This window comes from Schistocerca serialis, chromosome 3 (assembly GCF_023864345.2).
Source record: "Schistocerca serialis cubense isolate TAMUIC-IGC-003099 chromosome 3, iqSchSeri2.2, whole genome shotgun sequence".
Classification (NCBI taxonomy): domain Eukaryota; kingdom Metazoa; phylum Arthropoda; class Insecta; order Orthoptera; family Acrididae; genus Schistocerca; species Schistocerca serialis.
Genome location: NC_064640.1, coordinates 934,633,590 through 934,658,172, shown reverse-complemented (window position 1 = coordinate 934,658,172; position 24,583 = coordinate 934,633,590). Strand labels below are relative to the sequence as shown.

Here is a 24,583-nt window from a genome sequence, read left to right as displayed (position 1 = left end):
TCGAAAAACACGGCCACAGTCTGCTATTTCTGCAGAAAACCATTCCTGCCATGGGTTGACAAGGTGACAAGATGGTCAACTGCAGTATGGTGCACACTAAATCCACACTGTGCAGTGGTCAGTGAATTGCAAGACTCTAGCCACCATACCAGCCGGGAATGAATCATACGTTCCATCATCTTGCAAACACAGCTGGTGAGAGAAATGGGGCGGTAGCTAGAAGGAAGGTGTTTTTCCTTAGCAGACTTAGGTATGGGTATGGCAGTGGTTCCACACCATAATCTGGGAAATGAACCCTCTGCCCATATGCGACCATACGTATGAAGTAGAAAGTGCTTGCCTGCAAGAGAAAGGTTCTCCAACATCTGAATGTGAACATTGTCCAGACCTGGGGCAGAGGATCAGGATGAAGTGAGAGTACGATAGAGCTCCCTCACAGTAAAGGAGTCATAATAGCACTCATGATTCTGAGAAGGGCCACCTCAACTCATTTCTGATGGAGGAAGGCAGCGTGATAGTGGGAGGAGCTCAAAATCTCTGCAAAATTGTGACCCAAGGTGTTGGAGATAGCAACAGGGTCCACTATGACATCGTCTGCTACAGTCAGGAGAGAGCTGTCAGAGGTTGGCCTACACGACAGAAGAGGGAGTGGAAAATTGTTAAAAGAACTAGTAAATGAAATCCAGTTAGCATTTTTTCTATACTGAAGAATGCGATGACACTGTGCACACAACAGTTTGTAACGAATGCAGTTTAGCATTATAGGATGATGGTTAAAAACAGAGAGAGAATGTTTCCCCTCGCAAACTGCGTCATAGCACCCCTCAGTCCACCAAGGGACCGGGACGCCGTGTGGTAAAGAGGAAGCATGAGGAGTGAAATGTTCCGCAGCAGTAAGGATAACGTTTGTAAGATACTCTACCTGGTCATCACAACTGTGGAAATGTGGTTTGTTGAAGGTTGCCAGGGAGGAGTAAAGGCTCCAGTCAGCCTTAGAAAGCTGTCATTTGGGTATGCACATAGGTGGGGTAGGAGTCAGCAAACAGATAGTACATGGTAAATGGTCACTTGAGTATGTGTCAGGGAGAATGGACCACTCAAGACGATGGGCAAGCTGGGCAGTGCAAAAGGCATGCTCCTTCCAAGTGGGGGCCCCCTCCAGAAGGTGGCACACCTGCCTTAGGTGACTGTTCACACCTCAGGTCACGCCTCCTGAACACCTGACAGACAGACCAATTGGCAATTTGGGAAGGTAGCAGCCCAGGCAATCACCCCTCCCTGGGCCTGGCCTGTACCAGGGGGTATGCGCGAAACCTACCTGTCAACCTAGGGCTGGGAATCCCGCATTACCCAGTCACCTGTTATGTGTCACACGTGTGGGCTGGTCATCAGAAGTGCACAGGGAGGAAGAAGAAAAAAGAGGAACCTCATATGCCGCAGAAGGATAGGAGAAGAGGTTACGAAGACAGAAAAAAAATGAACAAAAAAAACAGTGGAGGGACTGTTCTGATACTGGCTAATGAAAATGCAGAACACATTTCCAAGAACATCTCAGACATGTTCCCCAAGGGAGGGGAAAAAGAATAGCAAGAGGATAGACATGCAGCACAGAAGGGAAACTGTGCTGCAAAGGCTGGAGCCCCATGGCAGCCAAGCACGAACTCACCAAAAAGCGGTGAGCCCATTGGGGAGCTAGGCGTGTGATGCACTGTTGTCGGAGCCAATAGGGAGTGGTACAGGCTCGAGGTGACATGGACACATGAATTGGGAGGGAGCGGCAGGACAGAGGAAGGGGAAGCTGTTCGGTGAAGGGTGTGGGGACAGTGGGTTACTGGAGATTTGAGGCCAGGATGATTACGGGAGTGGAGGGTGTTAAGGTTAATTCCCAACTGTGTAGAACAGAGAAGCTGGTGGTGGAGGGAAAGATCCAGATGGCCTGGGCTGTGAAGCAGCCACTGAACTAGCACATTGTGCTCAACGTCATGTTGTGCCACTGGGTGGTCAACTTTGTTCTTCGCAATAGTTCGCCTTTGGACGTTCATCCTGGTGGACAGTTGGTTTGTAGTCATACCAACATAAAAAGCTGTGCAGTGTTTGCAGAAGAGTTGGTATACAACATGGCTGCTTTCATAGGTGGCCCAGCCTCTGATGGGATAGGATAAGCCTGTGACAGGACTGCAGTAGGTGGTGCTGGGTGGGTGGACTGGGCAGTCTCGCACCTTGGTCTACCACAAGAATATGATCCCTGTACCAAGAGGTTGGGAGTGGGAGTGGCACAGGGGAGGAGTAGTATATTGTGTAGGTTGAATGGATGATGGAACAGACTTATGCTAATGCAATACAAACCAGTGCTGATATTCTCCCAGTAGACATAGAAACCATTGTAAACAAAAGTTTCCAACAATTCCTCATTTAAATCATTGTGTTGAAGAATTGAAAGAGTTTTTTGAAACAGAAAACGAACAGGTGCTTGGTAGTGTTAAAAACAGATGGCTTTCCTTGGAACTGGCTGTTAATGGGATTACTGACACTTATGTGGACTAAAACCTATTTTTTTGTCTCAAGAAGAATGTCCTACTGTCTTAAAAGCATTCTTCAAGGATCCTCAATCACTTTTGTGGCCCTATTTTATTCAGAGTCAATTGAAACTGTTTTCTTCAACAATAAAAACTATTGAGGCAGCAGATACGCAACAAAGTTTTGGAGTTAGATATATTGGTATGGAAAGTGAAATTGAGGAAGGAAGAAAACTTTCACATTACGAATACTTGGTTTTTGATAAGTATATTGCAAGAAGATGGCTAGTCGCAAGATCATGATTTCTTGGACATTTCAAGCTTATTTTATGAGACATTAATTGACTGTACTGAAAAACTGGCTCATCCACTTCACATGTTGAAACCATTTAACTGGATTCAGCTCTAATATTCTTTCCTTTGGAAGATGGCTCCACAAAGTCTTAAAAATTTAGCACAGTTTGATGAAAATATTCTAAAATATGTGAAGATGAACTTTTTAAAGAAGTGAAGCATATTAAAAGTGCATGTGAAGTGAAAACCCATGAATAAAGATCTGTGAAAAGTGTTGCTGAAAAATGGTCTATCATTTTTAACAACCCTGGATTAAAAGATACCTGCAGCAAAAATTTGCAGCTCATCACTGCATTTCTCTAAGTCTAGCTGACACTAATGCTGCTGCAGAAAGTGTGTTCCATACCGCAAATGCTTTATGGACTGATGGAAAGAATAGGTTCAGTGTGGAAACTGATAAGGACATAATTATAACCCATTTTCATGATACTTCGATTTTGAAGTAATAGGTTTAACATCAGAAGAGGCACCAATGTTAGCACTGTATAGGGGATCATGGAGGAATTTTATAGGGGCTATGCTCCAGACTGAACGCTCAAAGGCATAATCAGTCTTAAATGATGATGATGATGATTCTGTTTGAAACTATCAATCTCCTCAATGACATACATTAAGTAAATAGCCCATGTAGGTTGTAACCATTGTCTACTTGTGATAGAGACCTCATCATATTGAAACAATATTTTGTGCTTGCATGTGACACTGTATTTGCTGTATTTTTTAGTGCTAGTTGTAACAGAAAGGTACAATGATCTATGTAGTTGTGGCATAAACAAAGTATTTTAACACAAATAAATTATATAGGCATAGTATTAAAAAAAGTTGCCACAAAATGTTGTTCATTTCAACTTCTAATTTGTGTCCCATATTTGGATTTTGTAAATCTAGTCACCCTAGTATACTGGAGTACGAGAACCAGGAGAGAAGACATGATGGCAGGATTCAGTCCATCCTGCCAAGATTAATTTATATTATAATGGTAAATTATAATAAATTAAATTGTATGTAGATGTGCCAATTACTGAAAATGATGGTGGAATTGAGTGTGCAAAGAGGAAAATCCTGTAGCAGTATAGCGAGGAAAGTCTAACAGAGTGCTCCTGACAACTTAAGACACTACAAAATTTACCATGATATATACTGATCTACTGTAGAGGAAAATCCAACATATTGTCAGATGTAGAAACTGTGATATACCACCTAAATTAATAAATGTTTTATTCAGGCATTAGTGCACATGGTAATATACACATTACTGTTTTTGGCTTGTTGTTGTCATCACACAATGTGGTGGTAATGCACTACTCATCACAACATGAGACATATGAAAGTAAGAACATAGCTACATAACTACAGAACAACAGTGCTGTAACACAATCTGCAGAAGTGTTTATGTATTATGTTATTGTGGACAGAGAAGTTGCAACACCAGAAAATTTTAGAAAAATGCAGTAAGATCTGCAATATGATGAACATGTTGTGCAAGAATTTGCAATTGATACTCAAAATCTAGGTAGGTAGAAATTTAATATATAGCTGCTCCCAACTAATACACACATCAAGAAAAGTTTTGCATCACCCCAGTTCCCAGAACTCCTTAAGATAGACTGTGGATATTGTATCACAGACACAGTCCCTTTGACTGATCAGAGATGTCACTAAACCTGCCCAAAGATGTAAACAACCATGAATAAGCAGCACCTATTAGAGGGAGTGGGTCCGACAGTCGATCAGTTCCAGTCATTCCACCAGGAAGGAGTTACACAGACGGTCAATACCACGGTTCGATCATGTCCGTATTGTTACTTTGTGCCAGGAAGGGCTCTTAACAAGGGAAGTGTCCAGACGTATCGGGGTGAACCAAAGTGATTTTGTTCGGACATGGAGGAGATACAGAGAGATGGGAACTGTCGATGACATGCCTCGCTCGGGCCACCCGAAGGCTACTACTGCAGCGGATGTACGCTACCTATGGATTAAAGCTCCAAGAAACCCCGACAGCAACACCACCATGTTAAATAATGCGTTTTGTGCAGACACAGGATGTCATGTTATGACTCAAACTGTGCACAACAGGTTGCATGATGCACAACTTCACTCCTGACATCCATGGCGAGATCCACCTTTGCAACCACAACACCATGCAGCACAGTACAGATGTGCCCAACAACATGCCGAATAGACCACTCAGGATTGCCATCACGTTCTCTTCACTGATGAGTATCGCATATGCCTTCAACCAGACACTCACCTTAGACACACTGTCCAGCGAGTGCAACAAGGTGGATGTTCCCTGCTGTTTTGGGGGTCGCATTATGTGGGCCCGACGTACACCGCTGGTGGTCATGGAAGGTGCCGTAATGGCTGTACGATATGTGAATGCCAACCTACGACTGATAGTGCAACCATATTAGCAGCATATTGGCAAGGCATTCGTCTTCATGGACAACAATTCACACCCCCATGGTCCAAATCTTGTGAATGACTTCCTTCAGGATAACAACATCGCTCGACTAGAGTGGCCAGCATGTTCTCCAGAGACGAACCCTATTGAACGTGCCTGGGATAGATTGAAAAGGGCTGTTTATGGACGACGTGACGCACCAACCACTCTGAGGCATCTACGCTGAATCATCCTTGAGGAGTGGGACAATCTGAACCAACAGTACCTTGATGAACTTGTGGATAGTATGCCAAAATGAATACAGGCATGCATCAATGCAAGAGGACGTGCTACTGGGTATTAGAGGTACTGGTGTGTACAGCAATCTGGACCACCACCTCTGACGGTCTCACTGTATGGTGGTACAACAGGCAATGTGTTGTTTTCATGAGCAATAAAAAGGGTGGAAATGATGTTTATGTTGATCTCTGTTCCAATTGTCTGTACAGGTTCCGGAACTCTCGGAACTGAGGTGATGCAAAACTCTTTTCGATGTGTGTATGTGACTACTGGCCAGCACAACTGGTGTCACCAGTGAGACAGCAGTTCGTGAACTAGTTCACTGTCGCACTTAGCAGTGAATGTGATACTGTTCCTCAGTGTACTACTTTTACTGATTATAAATAATTACACCTTTTACCTCTGGTACACTTTAAAACAACTACTGTTCTAATTAGTCAAGCTGGAAATGTTGTATAATAGCATAGTTAATGACAGAATGGAATGGGAAGAAACCCTAGTGACTGGTAGAATGGGATGTACCCCTCTGCCATGCACTTCACAGTGATTTCCAGAGTATAGATGTAGAATGAGGCTACTCAAATTAGCAGTACGTTGAACAGCAAGCTTTGCCATCTCACACAGTTATGCATTTTTATTGCTTATAATTATTACCAGAGCAATATGAAAGCTATTATGTAATGTTACTTTAAATGTTATTTGCAAAAGTTTACTCTTAGCCTAACAATTTACTCCACCATTTAGGAGATAGAAATCTGAGACTTCTTTTGAAAATTGCAGTAATTGAGACATGATTTACTATTTCTTTTGCAGCAGGCTGACAGTTTCTTGTTTGACCTCCAAAGTAATTGTCACTGTTCTTGCCTTTAGAGATAAACTGAGATGACAAAAGTCATGGGATACATCCTAATGCAGTGTTAGACCACCTCCTGCCATGTTTAGTGCAGCAGCTCAATATGGCAGGACTCAAGAAGTCATTAGATGTCCTCTGCAGAAATATTGAGTCATGCTGCCTCCATAGCCATCCATAATCGCGAAAGTGTTGCCAGTGCAGGATTTTGTGCTCGAACTGACCTCTTGATTATACCCCATCAATGTTCAATGGCTAGCCAAACCATTCACTCAAGAATGTTCTTCAAACCAATTACAAACAACTCTGGCCTGGTAACATGGTGCATTGTCATTCATAAAAATTCCATGATTGATTGGGATCACGAAGTCCATGAATGGCTGCAAATGGTCTCCAAGTAACTGAATGTAACTATTTCCAGTCAATGATCAGTTCAGTTGGGCCAGAGGACCCAATCCATTCCATGTAAACACAGCCCACACCATTAGGGAGTCATCATCGGCTTGCACAGTGTCATCGTGACAACTTGGGTCCAGGGCTTCAGAGGGTCTGCACACACTTTAACCCTACCCTTACCTGCTGAAATCACAACTAATCTAACCAGGCCATGGTTTTCCAGTCACCTTGGGTCCAACCAATAGGATGAGCCCAGGAGAGGTGCTGCAGGCAATATCATGCTGTTAGCCAAGGAACTTGTGTTGGTTGTCTGCTGCCACAGCCCATTAACACCCAATTTTGCTGCACTGTCCTAACGGATACATTTGTTGCCCCAACTATAATTCCATGTTCAAAGCCTGTTAATTCCCACCATGTGGCCATAATCACATCTGAAACCTTTTCACATGAATCACCTAAGAACAAATGACAGCTCTAACACGGCACTGTCCTTTCATACCCTGCATACGTGATACTACCACCATCTGCATATGTGCATATTGCTTTCCCATGACTTTTGTCACCATGGTGTAATTAATCCTAACAGTTAATTCAATATGCTGAAAGCCACATGTTCACTGGGACACAATGAATAATTAATTACAATATTTAGAAGCAAGCTGTCTTCACTTCTAACTTTGGCATTATTAAAAAATGAATTACTGGTTAAACTGGATTCTAGTTTGATGTATAACTGTCTGACTGCATTTTTCATAATAGCACTGGTTCCTCCTAAAGTGTACAATTATTTGAAGATACACTCCCCTCCATAATAAAACCACTCATTCCTTGATGCCTGAGGGTGTGTCCTATCAACCAATCTCTTCTTTAAATCAAGTTGTGCCATAAATTATTTTTTCTTTATGCGATTCAGTGTGTCTCTTTAATTATTCTATCTATTCAGCTAATATTCACAATTCTTCTGTAACACATTTCAAATGCTTCTATTCTCTCCTTATATAAACTGATTATCATCCATGTTCCACTTCTATACAAGGCTATTCTCCATACAAACAGCTCCAGAAAATACTTCCTAACACTTAATTTGTCTTACATGTTAGCAAATTATTCTTTTCTTAGGAATGCTTTTTTTGATAGGTCCAGTGTGCGTTTTATATCCTGTGTGCATTTCTGGCCATCACAGAGGTAAAAACCATTTACGTACTTTATGTATCCAGAGAAGAAGAGACTTGCACAGGACAACACAATATTGAGAGCTGCATCAAACCAGTCTTCTGACTGAAGACAAAGTCAATGGCAGTGGCAGCAGCAGCAGCAGCAGCAGCAGCGACAACAACAACAACAACATTTGAATTATCTTTTCCATCACCATTCAATACTCCAAACATGTACAAAGCAGCTTAACTAGGACTGGAGGAGAACTGTTTAAAATATTAAGACATGTACGTTTTCTTAGCATTCCTAAAAGCTTAATAGTCAAAATTAGGTATCTGCTGATGAGTGATACATCAGCTGATTGTGCCCCACGGCTTATTTGTGGCATGGACACAGCCATTATATCATCATGACTTCAATGTCACAATGACTAATGAGCTCTTAGAAAGAATAATAGAAGAACCAAAGGGGCTGAACAATGCACTGTAGCTGTTGCTTACAACATGGGAGCCAAAAATATGAAAGTATGGAAGCAGCTTGTGCTATCCACAAATAAAGCATATTTCTCAAACCCCAAAGATTGTGAAGGAATAGCATGGGTGTTATGTAATGTAGCTTGGCTGAAATTGCCAAGAAACCTCTCACATGACAAAGGACTCATTTTGCCAGATGTCACAATCATGACGAAAAAGTTAATAGGAGTTATGCTGGATCATCAGAAGGGCAATCTTTCATTTGCATTGCATATTTAAGAGGTGCAGCTGAATATTACTGGAGGCATGCACCAAAATGTGAGGATCGCTGCACAGTTACTTTCATATCACCCTGGACAAGCTGTGAAATATGTGCTGCCAGTCATCGGGCCATTTAGTGACCTACGAAACATACTGACTGCTAAACTGAACCAAGATCAGGCGCAGCTCGTAATTCAATGCTCTGAGGAGGAGGCACCCCACAATATATATTTAAATACATTTCTCAATAATGGATTATCAGGATACATTTCGAATTTTTATGATTAAATTTACATAGTGACAGTCAATGTGTTTGGAACTGCTGATAACGACTGATGTTTTTCAAAGGTAAGTAGCTAAGCTGCACCTTGAAATAGCAGTTAAGGTCTATGTAGCAGAGGCTTTGGAACATCGCTTCTACAGATTACAGCTCTTATGAGCCTTCTAAAGGCTCAGTTCCTTCAGCCTAGCTGTCCTATGCCATGTCTGTCACAAGCAGAACATGGGAGACACAATACTGTATTTCATCCTAAACAGTTGAAGCCCATCTTGGGCAGGTTTTATGTTATAACTTACATCTTATGGATAGACGCTCTTTCAAAGGACCTCTCAAAAACATGTCATTATTGGTACAATTTGTTGCATCAAAATGATGAGAATCATCATATTGGTGGCAAATGAATTTTCATAGTTCACTGTTTTCAAACAACAACTTGAGAGTTGTGAAAGTATGCCATTTCAAGGCAATGGTGCATTGAAGATGTATTAAAAACACACAGTTCTTGGTCGATTTATTATAATTAAATATAATTTAATGATATATTGGCAATTAGAGGGAGATATACCACAAGACACTTGAGCACAGAAGTTTACGGTAATGTAGCGGATGTAGATGTGAACTTACACTGTCTAAGTTTGTAGATTCAAGTTCCGCTTTCTCCAATTTATTTTTATTCACCTTTCCATTTCCGAAGAGATTCTGCGACTTTCTTATTACTTAATCCTGCAAGATTGTTTTCTACCTCATTGCCATTATTCAATAGTAATTCAGTATTTATTTATATATTCATTCATCCAAACACAATCACAGCACAAGAACTGTGACATCACGGAAACAGTTTCGTTGAACGAAGCCATAAATGTCGTGGATTGGACCCACACAAGACATAAAACCTCTCCAATTTACAACTGAATACATGAAAAACATTAAGTATGCAACAAATCTTACATACATAGCACTAAAGATTTCTTCAAAATGTGTCTTTTAGTATGATTTGTTGTGACAAAGTGCCGGGAAATGTGATGTTTGTGGACAAATATGCTACCTATAGATCTTATCTTAACTTTTGGCTAGAGTGTCATATTGTACCCCCTGAAATCTTGGTTGTAGTGACAGACTGATGTGTAGCATAGCTGAAGGTCTAGGTTAGTTCCTATAGGTAATTTCACAGTCTTCCCCTGTACGGAAACTATGACTGGGTGTAGTGTGCATACTGTAAGACCTTCGGTACACACACCGTCAGATTATTTGACTTGTCGCTCTAACGAAGTAGGCGAGTGTCAGCAATATGTCTCGTGGTCTTATCGTGGCGTGTTTATCTTCTGCCGTCAGGTCAGACGATAGAAATGTCACTTGCACGCTTAGAGTAGCAGATTGACAGTGACCAACTTTAAACAGAACTTGATTAATTTGAAACACATTTATTAAAATAATAACAAGCATAAAAATAACTTAACTTGGTTCTGGATGCTATTTACAATTGACAATCTGAAGTTCCTTTGGTCTTGGTACGTTAATCTTATTCTCACATATCTCTGATACTTGACAAAGTGTCTATTCATTTATCTTCATAGCTATGTACAGGAATATGGTAATCTTATTAGGCGCAGACTGAAACTTGGTTATAGACTAATGCAGACTAATGCAGACTGACTAATCGGAGGTCTGTACACTTGTTATAATACCTCGAGCGTTCAGATATCACTGCGCGAGTGTGACACGCGAGGAGAAAAGGTCCTATGTTAGCAGTAATCTCAGGCGTGACATATTAATACGCGGATCGGCGGAAGCAGAATTTGGTCCGTCTCTACGACAGTGCCATCTCGTAGTGCGGAGACGGACGAGCGCTGCACCTGCGCTGTTGTGCTTAGCAGGGCGCGCTCTATTGGGAAAGTTGTGTACGCGCTGACTACGCGGAACTATGTACACAACACTGGGCCTGACCAAAATTAATCGGAGAATTATTTTTTCACAGTTTGTAGTCTTCCTGCATTTCATGACAATTCCACAACATTCAAAGTAAAAAAAAAAAAAAAAAAAAAAAAAATAAGGTGCTCCTTATAGACTCGCCAGAAATGCAGTGCTATTCCTTTTTTATGGTGGTGCTACCGTTACTCAGGACAGAATTTAGCCACCTATCTCTACCTCCAATGACGATGTAAGACAGCAATTCTGCCCTTATGTGAAACGCTGCGACAAAACAGCCTGTATGCCATTCTCAACAGTCTTATGTTTAGTACACTTCTGTAAGACATGACATGGGCATAGACCTTAAAATTAATAGTAGTTTCCTGTAGTCCTCATTTTATTTATCTGTAATTAATGTGGCTGAATCCAGAATAGAATTATTATTTTCATAAAACACTAAATCTTAGCATCTAGTGTTTTATAGGCCATTTCACTAACAATCCAGGTTTCACTAGAAACACAGCACTTTCTGCACCGAAACCATTACTACTTTGAGACTGTGGCTAGTAGCTATGCTCAGTCTGTCACCATATCTCCCACAGACAGACAGCCCTGGCTGACAGTTTCACACAGGAAGCCAGAATACACCCCCCTGAATCAAAATAAACAAATTTATCATACTGTGCATAAATAGGGGCAGATCCATTACTGTTTGATGCACAACAGTCAGTCAATCACTTAAAACACAATCACAACTGTAAAATAACCAGGAGTATGGATCTGGATTATGGACCACATAATACTAGTCATAGCAAAGCCAGAGGTCAAACAGATTTGTAGGAAGAATCCTAAGAAAATGTAACTCATCTATGAAAGAGATAGTTTACCAAACACTCAGTTGAGTTGATTTTTAAGTATTGCTTAGAAGGATTAGTAGAGGGGATAGATAATACCCAAAATGATCTGCAAGTTTCACCATGTTCATTTAGTGAGTGCAACAGCATCATGGAGATGCTTGCCCAACAGCAGTGGCAGGTATCACAAGAGAAGGTCACATACATTCAAGCTCACACACAAGTATACCAATAATCGTTATTCCTGCACTTCATCTGAGAATGGACCATTAAATGTGGTAACAAAGCACATGAAGTATTATTTTACTTCAAGTACAATTAGTCACACACCATGAAGTGTCTTGTAGAATGTAAATGAAAATGTAGACACAAACAGCTGAAGCAGCTGTCCTGTTTCTCTCAGTGTATTGAAATGTGTTTAAGTGATGTTTTGTAGTATATGATATCTTGCTTTTCAATTAATCACATTTTAATGATTAAGTATAATACTGTCACATCATAAGATGGCTATAGTCAGCTGAAACTAATAATTTTACATTACCTTGTGTAATCATGATAAAATAACATTTTTATCCTGCAGAGCACTTATGAAGTAATCCACACCAATTTCAAGCTGTCAGTGTGATGTTTTGAGACCAGTAGTGGTGGTGGTGGTGGTGGTGGTGGTGGTGGTGGTGTATTCTCCTGAATCTACATGAAAATCAACAGTGAATCAAGCAATGGAAAATCCAGGATGGAATGTAAAAATACCAGAGAAGGAAAGTTGCTACTCACCATATAGTGGAGATGCCGAGTTGCGATAGGCACAACAAAAAGATTCGCAAAAGGCCTTAATGGCCAAAAGCTATAATCATGTGAATCTTTTTGTTGTGCCTATTGTGACTTAGCATCTCCGCTATATAGTGAGTAGCAACTTTCCTTCTCTGGTATTGTCAACAGTGACTCAGTCTTTTAGTTCTACAAATGAAAAACCATGTGATATGGACATGGAGTGTGGAACTAAAATTGAACAGAAATTAAATTATCAAAATATATTTTGTAAATGAGAAAGCGTACAAAAAATGAAAACTTGAGAAAGTAAGTTCAAAGAATATCACATGATATATTATTTTCTCCCAGGTGAGTTATTCTGTCATGTACTGGATTGCAGGCAACTATAATAATGGTGCAGTACAACCTGTGGTACTTTTCATCTGCCATTTTTCTTACAACTATAGCTGCTTCAAGTTTAGTCATTAATATTAAATTACAACAGTTATTGACACTTTTCTAAGAACACTTGCAGGAATCCTGGTTGACACATTCTCGAAAACAATTTTTTAGGTGCAATACTTCTGGCAGAAAACATCCTTTACACAGACATACAGATAACTACAGAAAAATTTTAAACTGATGATAAGCCATTAGATAAGCATGAACAGACACATGCTAATTACTGCTGTTTCAGTCTTAAGTTGTGGAATACTTCAATTCATTAGTTGACTCGAATCACCAATTGCTGAAACTGGAAATTAGGCCAACTGAGTCATAACGGGCATTCAGGTGAATGCTAGTGTCTCAGTGCTGAATTCCCTTTAAGATTTCAACCAGTGTCACTGCTGAAAATATGAGTTATTTCAATGAAGCTGTACATCTTTTCTAGTATATAAATAATTACAAATTTAAAACTGCTTCCTTTGAAATATGACAATATTACTACTATTGTTGTTCATGACTCAAGTGAAAGTCCCAGACATATTAAAACCACGAGACTTGACCCTAGAACTTCATATTCTTTCAGGAATTTTCATAATAATGTACACTTTGCTGAAAACAAACCTTCATCCTTATGGCATAAACGTTACTGATTAGTCTTATTGTCTTACTGTTTTTGCTGCAACTATAAATCACAAAGGAAAACATTATCATGGAGGGTCAAATATGATGACAAAATGTTGTGTACATAGTCACACTAAAGCGCACCCCGCTAAGCACAACAGCGCAGGCACAGCGCTCGTCCATCTCCGCACTACGAGATGGTGCTGCCACAGAGACGGACCAAATTCTGCTTCCGCCGATCCGCTTATTAATATGTAACGCAGCCAATGAGATTGCTGCTAACGTAGAACCTTTTCTCCTTGCAGATCACACTCGCGCAGTGATACATGAACGCGCGAGGTATTATAACGAGTGTACAGACCTCTGATTAGTCAGTCTGCATTTGTCTGCACTAGTCTGTACCAGTCTGCATTAGCCTGTACGAGTTCTATATTTGTCTGTACCAGTCTATAGTCAAGTTTCAGTCTGCGCCTAATAAGATTACCATATTCCTGTACATAGCCATGAAGATAAATGTATAGACACTTTTGTCAAGTATCAGAGATATATGTGAGAATAAGATTAACGTACCAATACCAAAGGAACTTCAGATTGTCAATTGTAAATAGCATCCAGAACCAAGTTAAGTAATTTTTATGCTTGTTATTATTTTAATAAATGTGTTTGAAAATTAATCAAGTTCTGTTTAAAGGGGTGTAATGGATCTGGGAGATGTTATTTTTTTACCGTATTTGTCAATACCGAATTGTAAATGTCTTCTTATATTTTTGTTAGAATTTATTATAATTTGTCTTATTATATGTTAATTTACTTCTGTTTTTGAGAGTAAAAGCATATTGATTACTATTAGAAAATGTATCGAAGAATAGCAAAGAGACTGATTACAAGTGGAAACTTGTGAATTGTGTAAAATATCTTTGACGTTGGAGTCGTCTTTGACTATAGTCAGTCGGCAGCTAACTCTTGGTGTGTGTTGACGGAAGAACAATGTGAAGGTCGCAGTCATAAATAATTTTGAATTATGTTACTATTATTTTTGTATTAACTAAAAAGAAGAAACTACATTTGAAGAAACTGTATTTGAAACACCAAAATGAGAGAAACACGTTGAACCACGTCATTTCTGCAGCTGACATAGATGCATTGTGGAATCATACTTAGACAACTGAAGCCAAGACTAATATCGCCTTGCAAACGTCTAATGGAAAAGGTACTGTCACGAAATATGGCAAATTTAAGTAAATAAAAAATAGTGACCATATTTTCAACTTGTGTCTCAGCCAGGAAGCCATATTTCAGGGGGTCACCTTCAATCTGCTACTCTAAGCGTGCAAGTGGCATTTCTATCGTCTGACCTAACGGCAGAAGATAAACACGCCACAATAAGACCACGAGACATATTGCTGACACTCGCCTACTTTGTTAGAGTGACAAGTCAAATAATCTGATGGTGTGTGTACTGAAGGTCTTACAGATCACACACCACACAAAATTTTCAGTTTTTTTCAATGTTCAAAGATAACAACATCTTTCTTTTAAGCTGCCAAATTTCAAAAATATACACTGATGGAAATAGTCACACTGCCAAGAAGGAATTGTGTGACAAACAGAAGTTGGTGGGCATTTTTATATGTCTGAAAGAAGACACCTATTCAAATTTCATACCAGTCGCAAAGAGTGGCCGTAGTGGTGCCACTCTGAGGATGCAAATCAGGTTTGCTTTAAATAAATGCTGTAATGGTCATGAAATTAGTTACCTTTGAGATTGGATGTGGTGAGCTGATGTTAATCAAGAATGTCTTCAAGGTGACAAAAAACACTATTATCAACAGCTCACTGAGTTTGAACAAGGTCAAGAAGTTGGGCTACAAGAAGATGGATGTTCCTTCTGCGATACTGCGGAAAGACTTGGCAGGAATGTAGCCACTGTACATGACTGCTGGCAACAATGGTCATGGGAATGTACTATCACATGAAGATGGGGCTATGGACGGCCACATGGTTCTATTAAGAGGGGAGACCATTGTGTACAGTGTATGGCTCTGGTGCCATCATACTGCATCTGCAACAGCAATTTGAGCAGTAGTTGGCACCACTGTGACACATGAACTGTTGCAAATCGATTACTCTCGGCCAGATGTCCTGTAGCATGTATTCCACTGACCCCAAACCAGCACCATTTGTGACTTCAGTGGTGTCAAGTGAGAGCTCATCGGAGGGTGGGGTAGAGATCTGTTGTGTTTTCTGATGAAACCTTGTTCTACTTTGGTGCCAGTGATGGCCTTGTGTTCATTAGGAGGAGGTCAGTTGAGGACCTGAACCAACCCTGTCTGCAATCTAGACACATTGGACATACATCAAGAGTTATAGCCTGGGGTGTGATGTCGTACGACAGCAAGAGCACTTTGCGGTTATCCCATACACACCCTGACTGCAAATCTGTATGTCAATTTGGTGATTCAACCTGTTGTGGGCAATGTTATCACTTAAATATGACAAATTTGTTCCCAAAATTTTATTACTCTACATTAACCATTTTTTTGTTGTTCTGGTTTTTTTTTTCCATCAGTGAATTTAGTGCAGGATTAGCACATTAAGTGACAAACAAATGATGAACATCTGTAACACCGCAACATTACCAATCCAAAACAAATGATCTGGAACTATGAATCAACATAATATATAGTATAGTGAAACATCCATCATCTGATTACAGTTCTGGGTATTTACAGTTATAAAATACTTTGTTGATGCAGCCTTCCCATTTTCTAGAGGCACTTACAGATCTTAGTTATCAATGTTAATTTAGTATGGTGCTTATACAATGAACTGGTGGATCCCTCTTGTGGTGAAACACACTTACAGCAAACAAGAATCACCTCTATTTAACATAAACTAGAAGCAAGAAGTTGTCAATACAGCTATTTGTTTTCTACTTTCCAGCACACTGTTTACAGGGTAATGAGGGGTCTCTCTCTCTCTCTCTCTCTCTCTCTCTCTCTCTCTCTCTCTCTCTCTCACTCTCTCTCTCCCCCCCCCCCTCCCTCCCCCCACCCTCACACCTTCAGCATTACAAAAATACACCCTGATAGCTTAAGAGTTTTTTTTTTCAGATTATACTTACATGTGCAGGCTGTTACAATTATTGCGACAACATATGCTCCTGCAATACAGTTAAATACAAGCCCATTACGAGTGATAAATGTCCTCTGATAATCCTGTAATGAGAAACAAATCTTATGTTAAATAAATGCTTATTTTCTTATACTAGGTTAAATTAATCAGAAGTATTACATGGAAAACAATGAAATCACAAAGAGACTATTATTCAATAACACTTCCTTGCTTCTATGTACTTCATGTCTGGTTTTTTGAGTATAATTACACCCCAAGTCATGAATTTGGGATTACAAAAATGAACCAACACACTAACACACACACACACACACACACACACACACACACGCACACACACACACACACACACACATTGTGAAAAGAGTACAAATCATACCAAATAGGGACAATTCACAAAATCTTTACAACTTTATTTTTCTATAACAGTGTCTTATTTGTTTGGAGGTTTTGCAGAGGGTGAGGAGGAGGAGGAGGAGGAGGAGGAGGAGAAGGAGGAGAAGAAGAAGATAGCAGTCTTGTTCATGTCCGAACGCCAAATAAAACCAGTAATTTTTGCAACTATCAGGACACAGAACAACACTGTTTGGAATTAATTCGAAACAATATGCCTTTTATAAATGTTACTGTATACAGAAACCAACTGGGAAATTCTGAGCTGTTTATTAGGCATCTTAATCCTAAGTTTCACTACCTGTGAGATTAAAGAAACTATTAATGGTCTGTGGTGATTTCAGTGTTGGTTTTCTATAGGCTTCTGGGCAGGAAAACAACATGATAATGTCTCTGTAGGTAAACCTCAAGGAAAGCAAACAAACACATACTCCATAATTAATAGACACTCAGCTCGTGACTCACAGCTCATTAGGATAAACAACAATTTGCCATTTAGTACTTAGGCATCACTACAGCAACCCATTAGGATAGTTAAATATTCAAGGATAAAAGATTTCAAAAATAATTTTGCAAAATATGTACTGTGGTGAAATCTACAAGGGACAATACTAAAGCTTAATAAGATCGGAGCAAATGTGCCCTGTCTATGAGCCGAGACAATGTCACTTCAATACATTTAGTGCCTAAAGAAACCTGGTCTTCTGATCCTTTAGACATGGTAGCCATGACAGCTTCATGAAATTTGAGGTAAAGGAGCCTCCAACAGTCAAAGTCAACTATGTGGGGAAAATGACAGTCTGGACAGAGGAATTAAAATAATTAACTCTAATGGAAAATGAAGAAAGGAAGAAGGATGGACTCATGTACATGAAAAATTTGTATGTGTCAGATCAGGAATATTAGTGAAAACTAAAAAGTTATTAATTAATGGTAGGCTGGTTGGTCATATGTGGATTGCAGGATCAAACTACACGGTCATCACTTCCTTAGTTGCAGAATGAGTCCATTGAGACACTCTCTATTTGCAGACAGCATGCGACCTAACACGTCTTTATCCAAATAATTCACGCTATTGCCAAAATTTGGAAAAAAAAGGTGAAGTCAGAACCAAAGATGAGGGTTGGACTTACTTTTGCCAAAAACATTACAGGCAAAAGAAATATGGTACTGGAAAGTAAACATCAAATGTAAATAATTCAGAAGTAAAGTTAACTCACTAAATAGAACAGGTATTGAGTCTGTCTTCTTCTTCTATCTGATGAAGAGTTTGACACAGCTCTCCATGCTGCTCTATCCTGTGCAGGCTTCTTCACCTCTGAATAACTACTGCAACCTACATCCTTCTGAATCTGCTTTCTGTATTTACATCTTAGTCTCCCTCTCTAATCTTCAGCATCCTTCTGTGGCACCACATTTCAACAGCTTCCATTTTCTTTTCGTCTAAATTTTCATCGCCCATGTTCACTTTCACACATGGCTACACCCCATACAAATACCTTCAGACAAGAGTTCCTAAAACTTAAATCTATATTTGATGTTAACAAATTTTTCTTCTTCAGAAACACAGAGATTGAATAACACTGGGGATAGTCCACAACCATGATTCACTCCCTTCTCAATGACTGCTACTTTTCCATGCCCCTTGACTCTCATAACTGCCATCTGGTTCCTGTATAAGTTGTAAATAGCCTTTCACTCCATGTAGTTTATCCCTGCTACATCAGAATTTCAACAAAAGTACTCCAGTAAACATTGTCAAAAGCTTTCTCTAAATCTACAAATGCTACAAACACAGGTTTGCCTCTCCTATCTTTTACGATAAGTCATAGGGTCAGTATTGCCTTGCATGTTCCTAGACTTTGCTGGAATCCAAACTGATCCTCCCCAAGGTCAGCTTCTTCCAGCTTTTCCATTCTTCTGTAAAGAATTTGTGTCACTAGTTGGCAACCATGACTTATTAAACTGATAATTTGGTAATATTCACACCCGTCATCAGCTGTTTTCTTAGGAACTGAAATTACTATATTCTTTTTAAACTACTAGAGCATTTTACATGTCTTATACATGTTGCATACCAGGTTAAAGAGTTATGACACGGCTAGCTCTCCCAAGGCTATCACTAATTCTGACAGAATGTTTCATACTCATGGTGCTTTGTTTCGACTTAGGTCTTTCACTGCCACATCAAATTTTCTTGCAGTATCTTATCTCCTATTTCGCCCTCATCTACGTCGTCTTCCAGTTCTACAACTCTGCCATCACATTCATCTCCCTTGTACAGATGTGCTATATACTCCTCCCACTTTTCAACTTTCCTTTCTTTGCATAATACTGGTTTTCCATCTGAGCTCTTTATATTCAAACAGCTACTTCTCTATTCTCCAAATGCCTCTTTAATTTTCCCGGGGGGGGGGGGGGGGGGGCAGTATCTATCTTTCCCCTAGTGACATATGCTTCTAAATACTTACATTGGTCCCACAGCCATTCCTACTAAGCTATTTTACATTTCCTATGAGTCTCTCTTTTTAGATGTTTGTATTCCCTTTCACCTGCTTCATTTGCACCATTTTTATATTTTCTCCTTTCATCAATTAAATTCAATGTTACCTGCCCTATCCAAGGACTTCTACTAGGCCTTGTCTTTTTATCAATTTGATCTTCTGCTGCCTTCATTATTTCATGTCCTATGCCTTCGTCTTCTACTGTATTCCTTTTCCATGTTCTTGTCAATAGTTGCCTAATGCTCCCTCTGAAACTGTTAACAACCTCTGGTTCTTTCAACTTATCCAGATCCTATCTCCATATAATTTCCTATTTATTTATTTATTTATTTATTTTTTTTGCTATTTCTTCAGTTTAAGCTACAGTTCATAACCAATAAATTGTGGTCAGTGTCCACTTCTGCCCCTGGAAATGTCTTACAGTTAAAAATCTGGTTCTGAAACCTTTGTCTTACAATTATATAATCAATCGGAAACCTCAGGACCTTTTTCACATGTACAACCTTGTTTCACGATTCTTAAAGTATTAGCGATGATTAAATTGTTCTGTGCAAAATTCTACCCTGAGGCTTCCTCTTTCCATTCCTTTTCGCCATTTCATATTCACTTACAATTTTTCCTTCTCTTCCTTTTGCTGATGTCGAATTCCAGTCCCCTATCACAATTAAAATTTCATCTCTCTTAGCTATCTGAATAATTTCTTTCATCTCACACATTCGTTCAATCTCATCATCATCCATGATGGAAGTTACAGACTGAGACTTTTACTGCTTTTCAACAAATTCTCTTTTGGGTTAGAGCAAGTGAGTGAGTGTGCCACCCTCCCCCCCTTCCCCCCCCCCCCCCCCCCCCCCCACACACACACACCTGCACTACAAACCCTGTACAGTATATTCACATGGGTGAGTGGGGCACCCAAACGTGTCAAACAAGACAAAGAACTTTCCAACTAAGCACCTCTACTATTCAGTGTGTTATTACTTTTACTCTTCAATTATATAGGTAACAGGAAGCAAGGAGAACAAGGTGACAGTCAGAATGACAGTGTCCATCTACAGTCAACAGAACCTAAGGAAAGAGAGAAAGAGGCGAGCACAACTGAAGCATGGGAAAGATAGAGAGAGATGTTGCAACTGCTCAGGGCCCCTTGCTCATCATCTAGACACCTACAAAAGAAGTCCTAAGTCCCCTGAAGGGAATGGGAATAACAATAATAATGATGATGATGATGATATTGATGTTGATGATATTGATGATGATGATGATGATGATAATAATAATAATGATGATGATAGTAAGAAAGATTTGAGGTATGTGCTGTTGTAGCAGCAAACAAAGATGGAAGAGGAAACAACAGAGAGAACAGGATACAAAAATAAGCACAGTGACGAGAAAATATAATGGGATGAATTTACTTTAAAAAAGGAAAGGACCAATGAAAAAGGGAGGAAAAAAAAAAAAAAACAGAAAATTAATTTCAGAAAAATTAGTATTTCCTTAGCTGTTGGACTTCAAGGATAGTCCTTTTCTCTTATCATTTTGTCAAACTTACAGTGAAGATAGCTGAAAGTGCTTTAATTTCTTAAATGGCTTGTGCTGCCAGACTGTACGTAATTTGTGGAAATACAGATTCCAACAGTGGCTAGTAGTACCTCTCTCTCTCTCTCTCTCTCTCTCTCTCTCTCTCTAACAGAGACAGACAGACACAGAGAGAGAGAGAGAGAGAGAGAGAGAGAGAGAGAGAGAGAGAGAGAGAGAGAGAGAGAGAACATAGTAGACACATTGAATCTTGTATTCCAGTTATGGTGAGATGAGGCAATGTTATTTATGAAATAATGTATTGAGGAGACTGAATTTTGAGAAGAAGCTAATGATAGGCATTTGGCACTGATAGTCGCACACTTTGTCCACTTGTGTCTAATCCTGCATCTGGCTGAACAAGGAAACAATGTAGTCTTTTAACATGGAATGATAGGCCCCTAGCAAAGCCAAGAATTTCTATCCTGCCAGAAAATATTGTAGCATCTGTTAAAATGTCATGTCAATATATCACAATAAATATACACTAGTGGGTTTCTTTAGTAGAGGGGAAACATATAAGAAAATTTAACATGAAATCACTTTAGTTACTAGTAAAATGTATAAATGCACTACGGTGTTTTATCTACTACAAAAAATATTTGTTTAATTTGTGTATCCACTGCCACTGCTTGATCACTAACTATTAACTCAATTATGACTATTTTCTTAGTATTTGAGGACTGCCTCTACAACTAAATAAAAGGTTTTTTGTCATAATTCTGTATTCTGCCAAATATCCGCATTGTTCCTGCACAATATTTCCACAACGTGACTCGTTGTTTTCATCACGTGCTACCTGCTACTTCTCATGTAGCATCTGATTAAGATAACAAATCATGCTACTGAAATACCATGCACAAATGATGCTGATATCTGGCAGAATACCTGCCACCTAATGATGTCAAAAGGTTGATTGCTTGTCTGCCATACACAATTCTCTTCTTTTATTTTTCAAGAATTAAAACAGACCTGTAATATGTATTTTATTTCTAAACATACAATAGCACTTGCTGCCTTTTCCTCCCAGCAACAAACCACCCTCCTCTTCCCCAACCCCTCCTCTGCTCACTCACTCAACTCAACACAAACCCCAGGTGAGCTACAGTGCAGGAACAAAGGTTGGTTGGTTTGTGGGATTGAAGGGACCAGACTGCTATGGTCATCGGTCCCTTTTTCCAGAAAATTCAAACACCCACACTGAAGAAAAACGAACAACCGAGATGACAAGAGACGACACTGGACAAGAAAGACGCCAACAGAGACCAGACAAAATGAATTAAAATCACACAGAGTGTGACAGTGGTTGGCCTACCATAGAGGCAAAAAAGGAAAAGCCAACCACCCAGAAACAAACTAAAAAACCCAGTCTAAAATCGTAGGCCAAAGACCAGATTTAATACAAAAAAACGACAAACACTTAGATAAGTGGTAAAAGCCCCCTGCCTGAATAAAACGCAAAACTAAGCCTGCCATAGCAGTGTCATCTGTTAAAAGGGCAGGGAGCATATCAGGCAGTGCGAACATCTGCCTGAGCACAGTTAAAAGGGACAGGCCAACAAAATGTGGACCACCGTCAAGGCCAACCCACAGTGACATAGAGGCGGGTCCTCATGGCGCAGTAAATGGCTGTGTGTCAAGTGGGTGTGGCCAATGCGGAGCCGACAAATGACAACTGAGTCCCTGCGAGTGGCTCACATGGATGACTGCCACACATTCGTCATCTCCTTGATAGGACGGAGTTTGTTTGGTGAGGTCAGGTTGCGCCATTCAGTGTCTCAAAGTTCGAAAATTTTGCAGTGTAAGACTGCTCGCAAATCAGTCTCCGGGAGGACAATGTCCAGAGACGGTTTACTGGTGGCCTGTTTGACCAGGCGGTCAACATGTTCATTGCTGGGTATCCCAACATGGCCTGGGGTCCACACAAAGACCACAGAGCGGCCGCAACGGGGAAGAGTATGGAGGGACTCCTGGATAGTCATCACCAGACGAGAGCGAGGAAAACACTGGTCGATAGCTCGTAAACTGCTCAGGGAGTCGCTAAAGATAACGAAGGACTCACTTGAGCAGGAGCGGATATACTCTAGGGCACAAAATATGGTGACCAGCTCAGCAGTGAAAACTGCTGCAGCCAGCCGGCAATGAGTGTTATTCGTAATGGTCCCCTAGAGTGAGAGCATAACTGACACGACCAGCAACCATCGAACCATCAGTGTAAACAATGCCAGAGCCCTGATACGTGGCAAGGATGGAATGAAAGCAGCATAAGCGGCCAGTAAACGATGGCACCGTAACCGCAGTGGAGGAACACCTGCCTCCACAAGTATGCTGTTCACAGGGCTGGTCCGGAAAGCTCCAGTGGCAAGTCAGATCCCGCTGTGAAGGATGGGGTCCAGCACCCGCAACGCAGAAGGGGATGCTGAACCATAAGCAAGGCTCCCATAATCCAGACGGGACTGGATTAATGCCTGGTAGAGCCGTAAGAGGGTAGATCGGTTGGCTCCCCAGCTGGTGTGGCTCAAGCATTGCAGAGCATTAAGATGCCGCCAAAACATCTGTTTAAGCTGCCGAATATGAGGGAGCCAAGTCAACCGGGCCTCAAAAAGCACACCCAAAAACCGATGTGTCTCCACCACAGCAAGAGATTCGCCGTCAAGATAAAGCCGTGGCTCAGGGTGAACAGTGTGTCGCCGGCAGAAGTGCATAACGCAGGTCTTGGCAGCAGAAAACTGGAAGCCATGCGCTACAGCCCAAGACTGTGCCTTGCAGATAGCAACCTGCAGCTGATGTTCAGCAGCTGCAATGCCCATGGAGCTATAGTAGAGGCAGAAGTCGTCAGTATACAAGGAAGCTGAGACAGATGTTCCCACTGCTGCAGCGAGCCCATTAATTGCAATTAAAAGCAGGCAGACACTTAAGACAGATCCCTGTGGTACCCCGTTCTCCTGAACCTGGGGGGGAACTATGGGAGGCCGCAACTTGCATGCGGAAGGTATGATGCAACAGAAAATTTTGCCGGATTGTTGACTCCAGGCTCACCAGATTGTCAGCGGCAGAGCGGCCCTTACGGAACCCACCCTGAGATGGAGCCAGAAGGCCCCGAGACTCGAGTACCCAACTCAATCGCCGGCTTACCATGCGTTCGAGCAACTTGCAAAGAATGTCAGTGAGGCTAATGGGGTGGCAGCTGTCCACCTCCAATGGTTTCTTGTCAGGTTCAAAACGGGGATAACAATGCTTTCCCACCATTGCGACAGAAATTCACCCTCGACCCAGATATGGTTGTAAAGGTCGTGGAGGCATCACTGGCAGTCCACTGAGAGGTGTTTGAGCATCCGACAGTGGATGCAATCCAGCCTGGGAGCTGTATCAGGGCAAGCGACTAGGGCACTTCTGAATTCCCACTCACTGAATAGAACATTGTA

General features: G+C 40.6%; 1 protein-coding gene across 1 annotated transcript in view; it reads right to left on the bottom strand.

The window, feature by feature from the left end:
* LOC126471211 (ATP-binding cassette sub-family G member 5) overlaps positions 1 to 24,583 on the bottom strand; it is a 137,809-nt gene that overhangs the window by 19,000 nt on the left and 94,226 nt on the right. Inside the window, exon 8 of the mRNA XM_050099327.1 lies at positions 16,673 to 16,766. Coding sequence (XP_049955284.1) covers positions 16,673 to 16,766 — 94 coding nt within the window. The remainder of the gene's footprint in view (positions 1 to 16,672; positions 16,767 to 24,583) is intronic.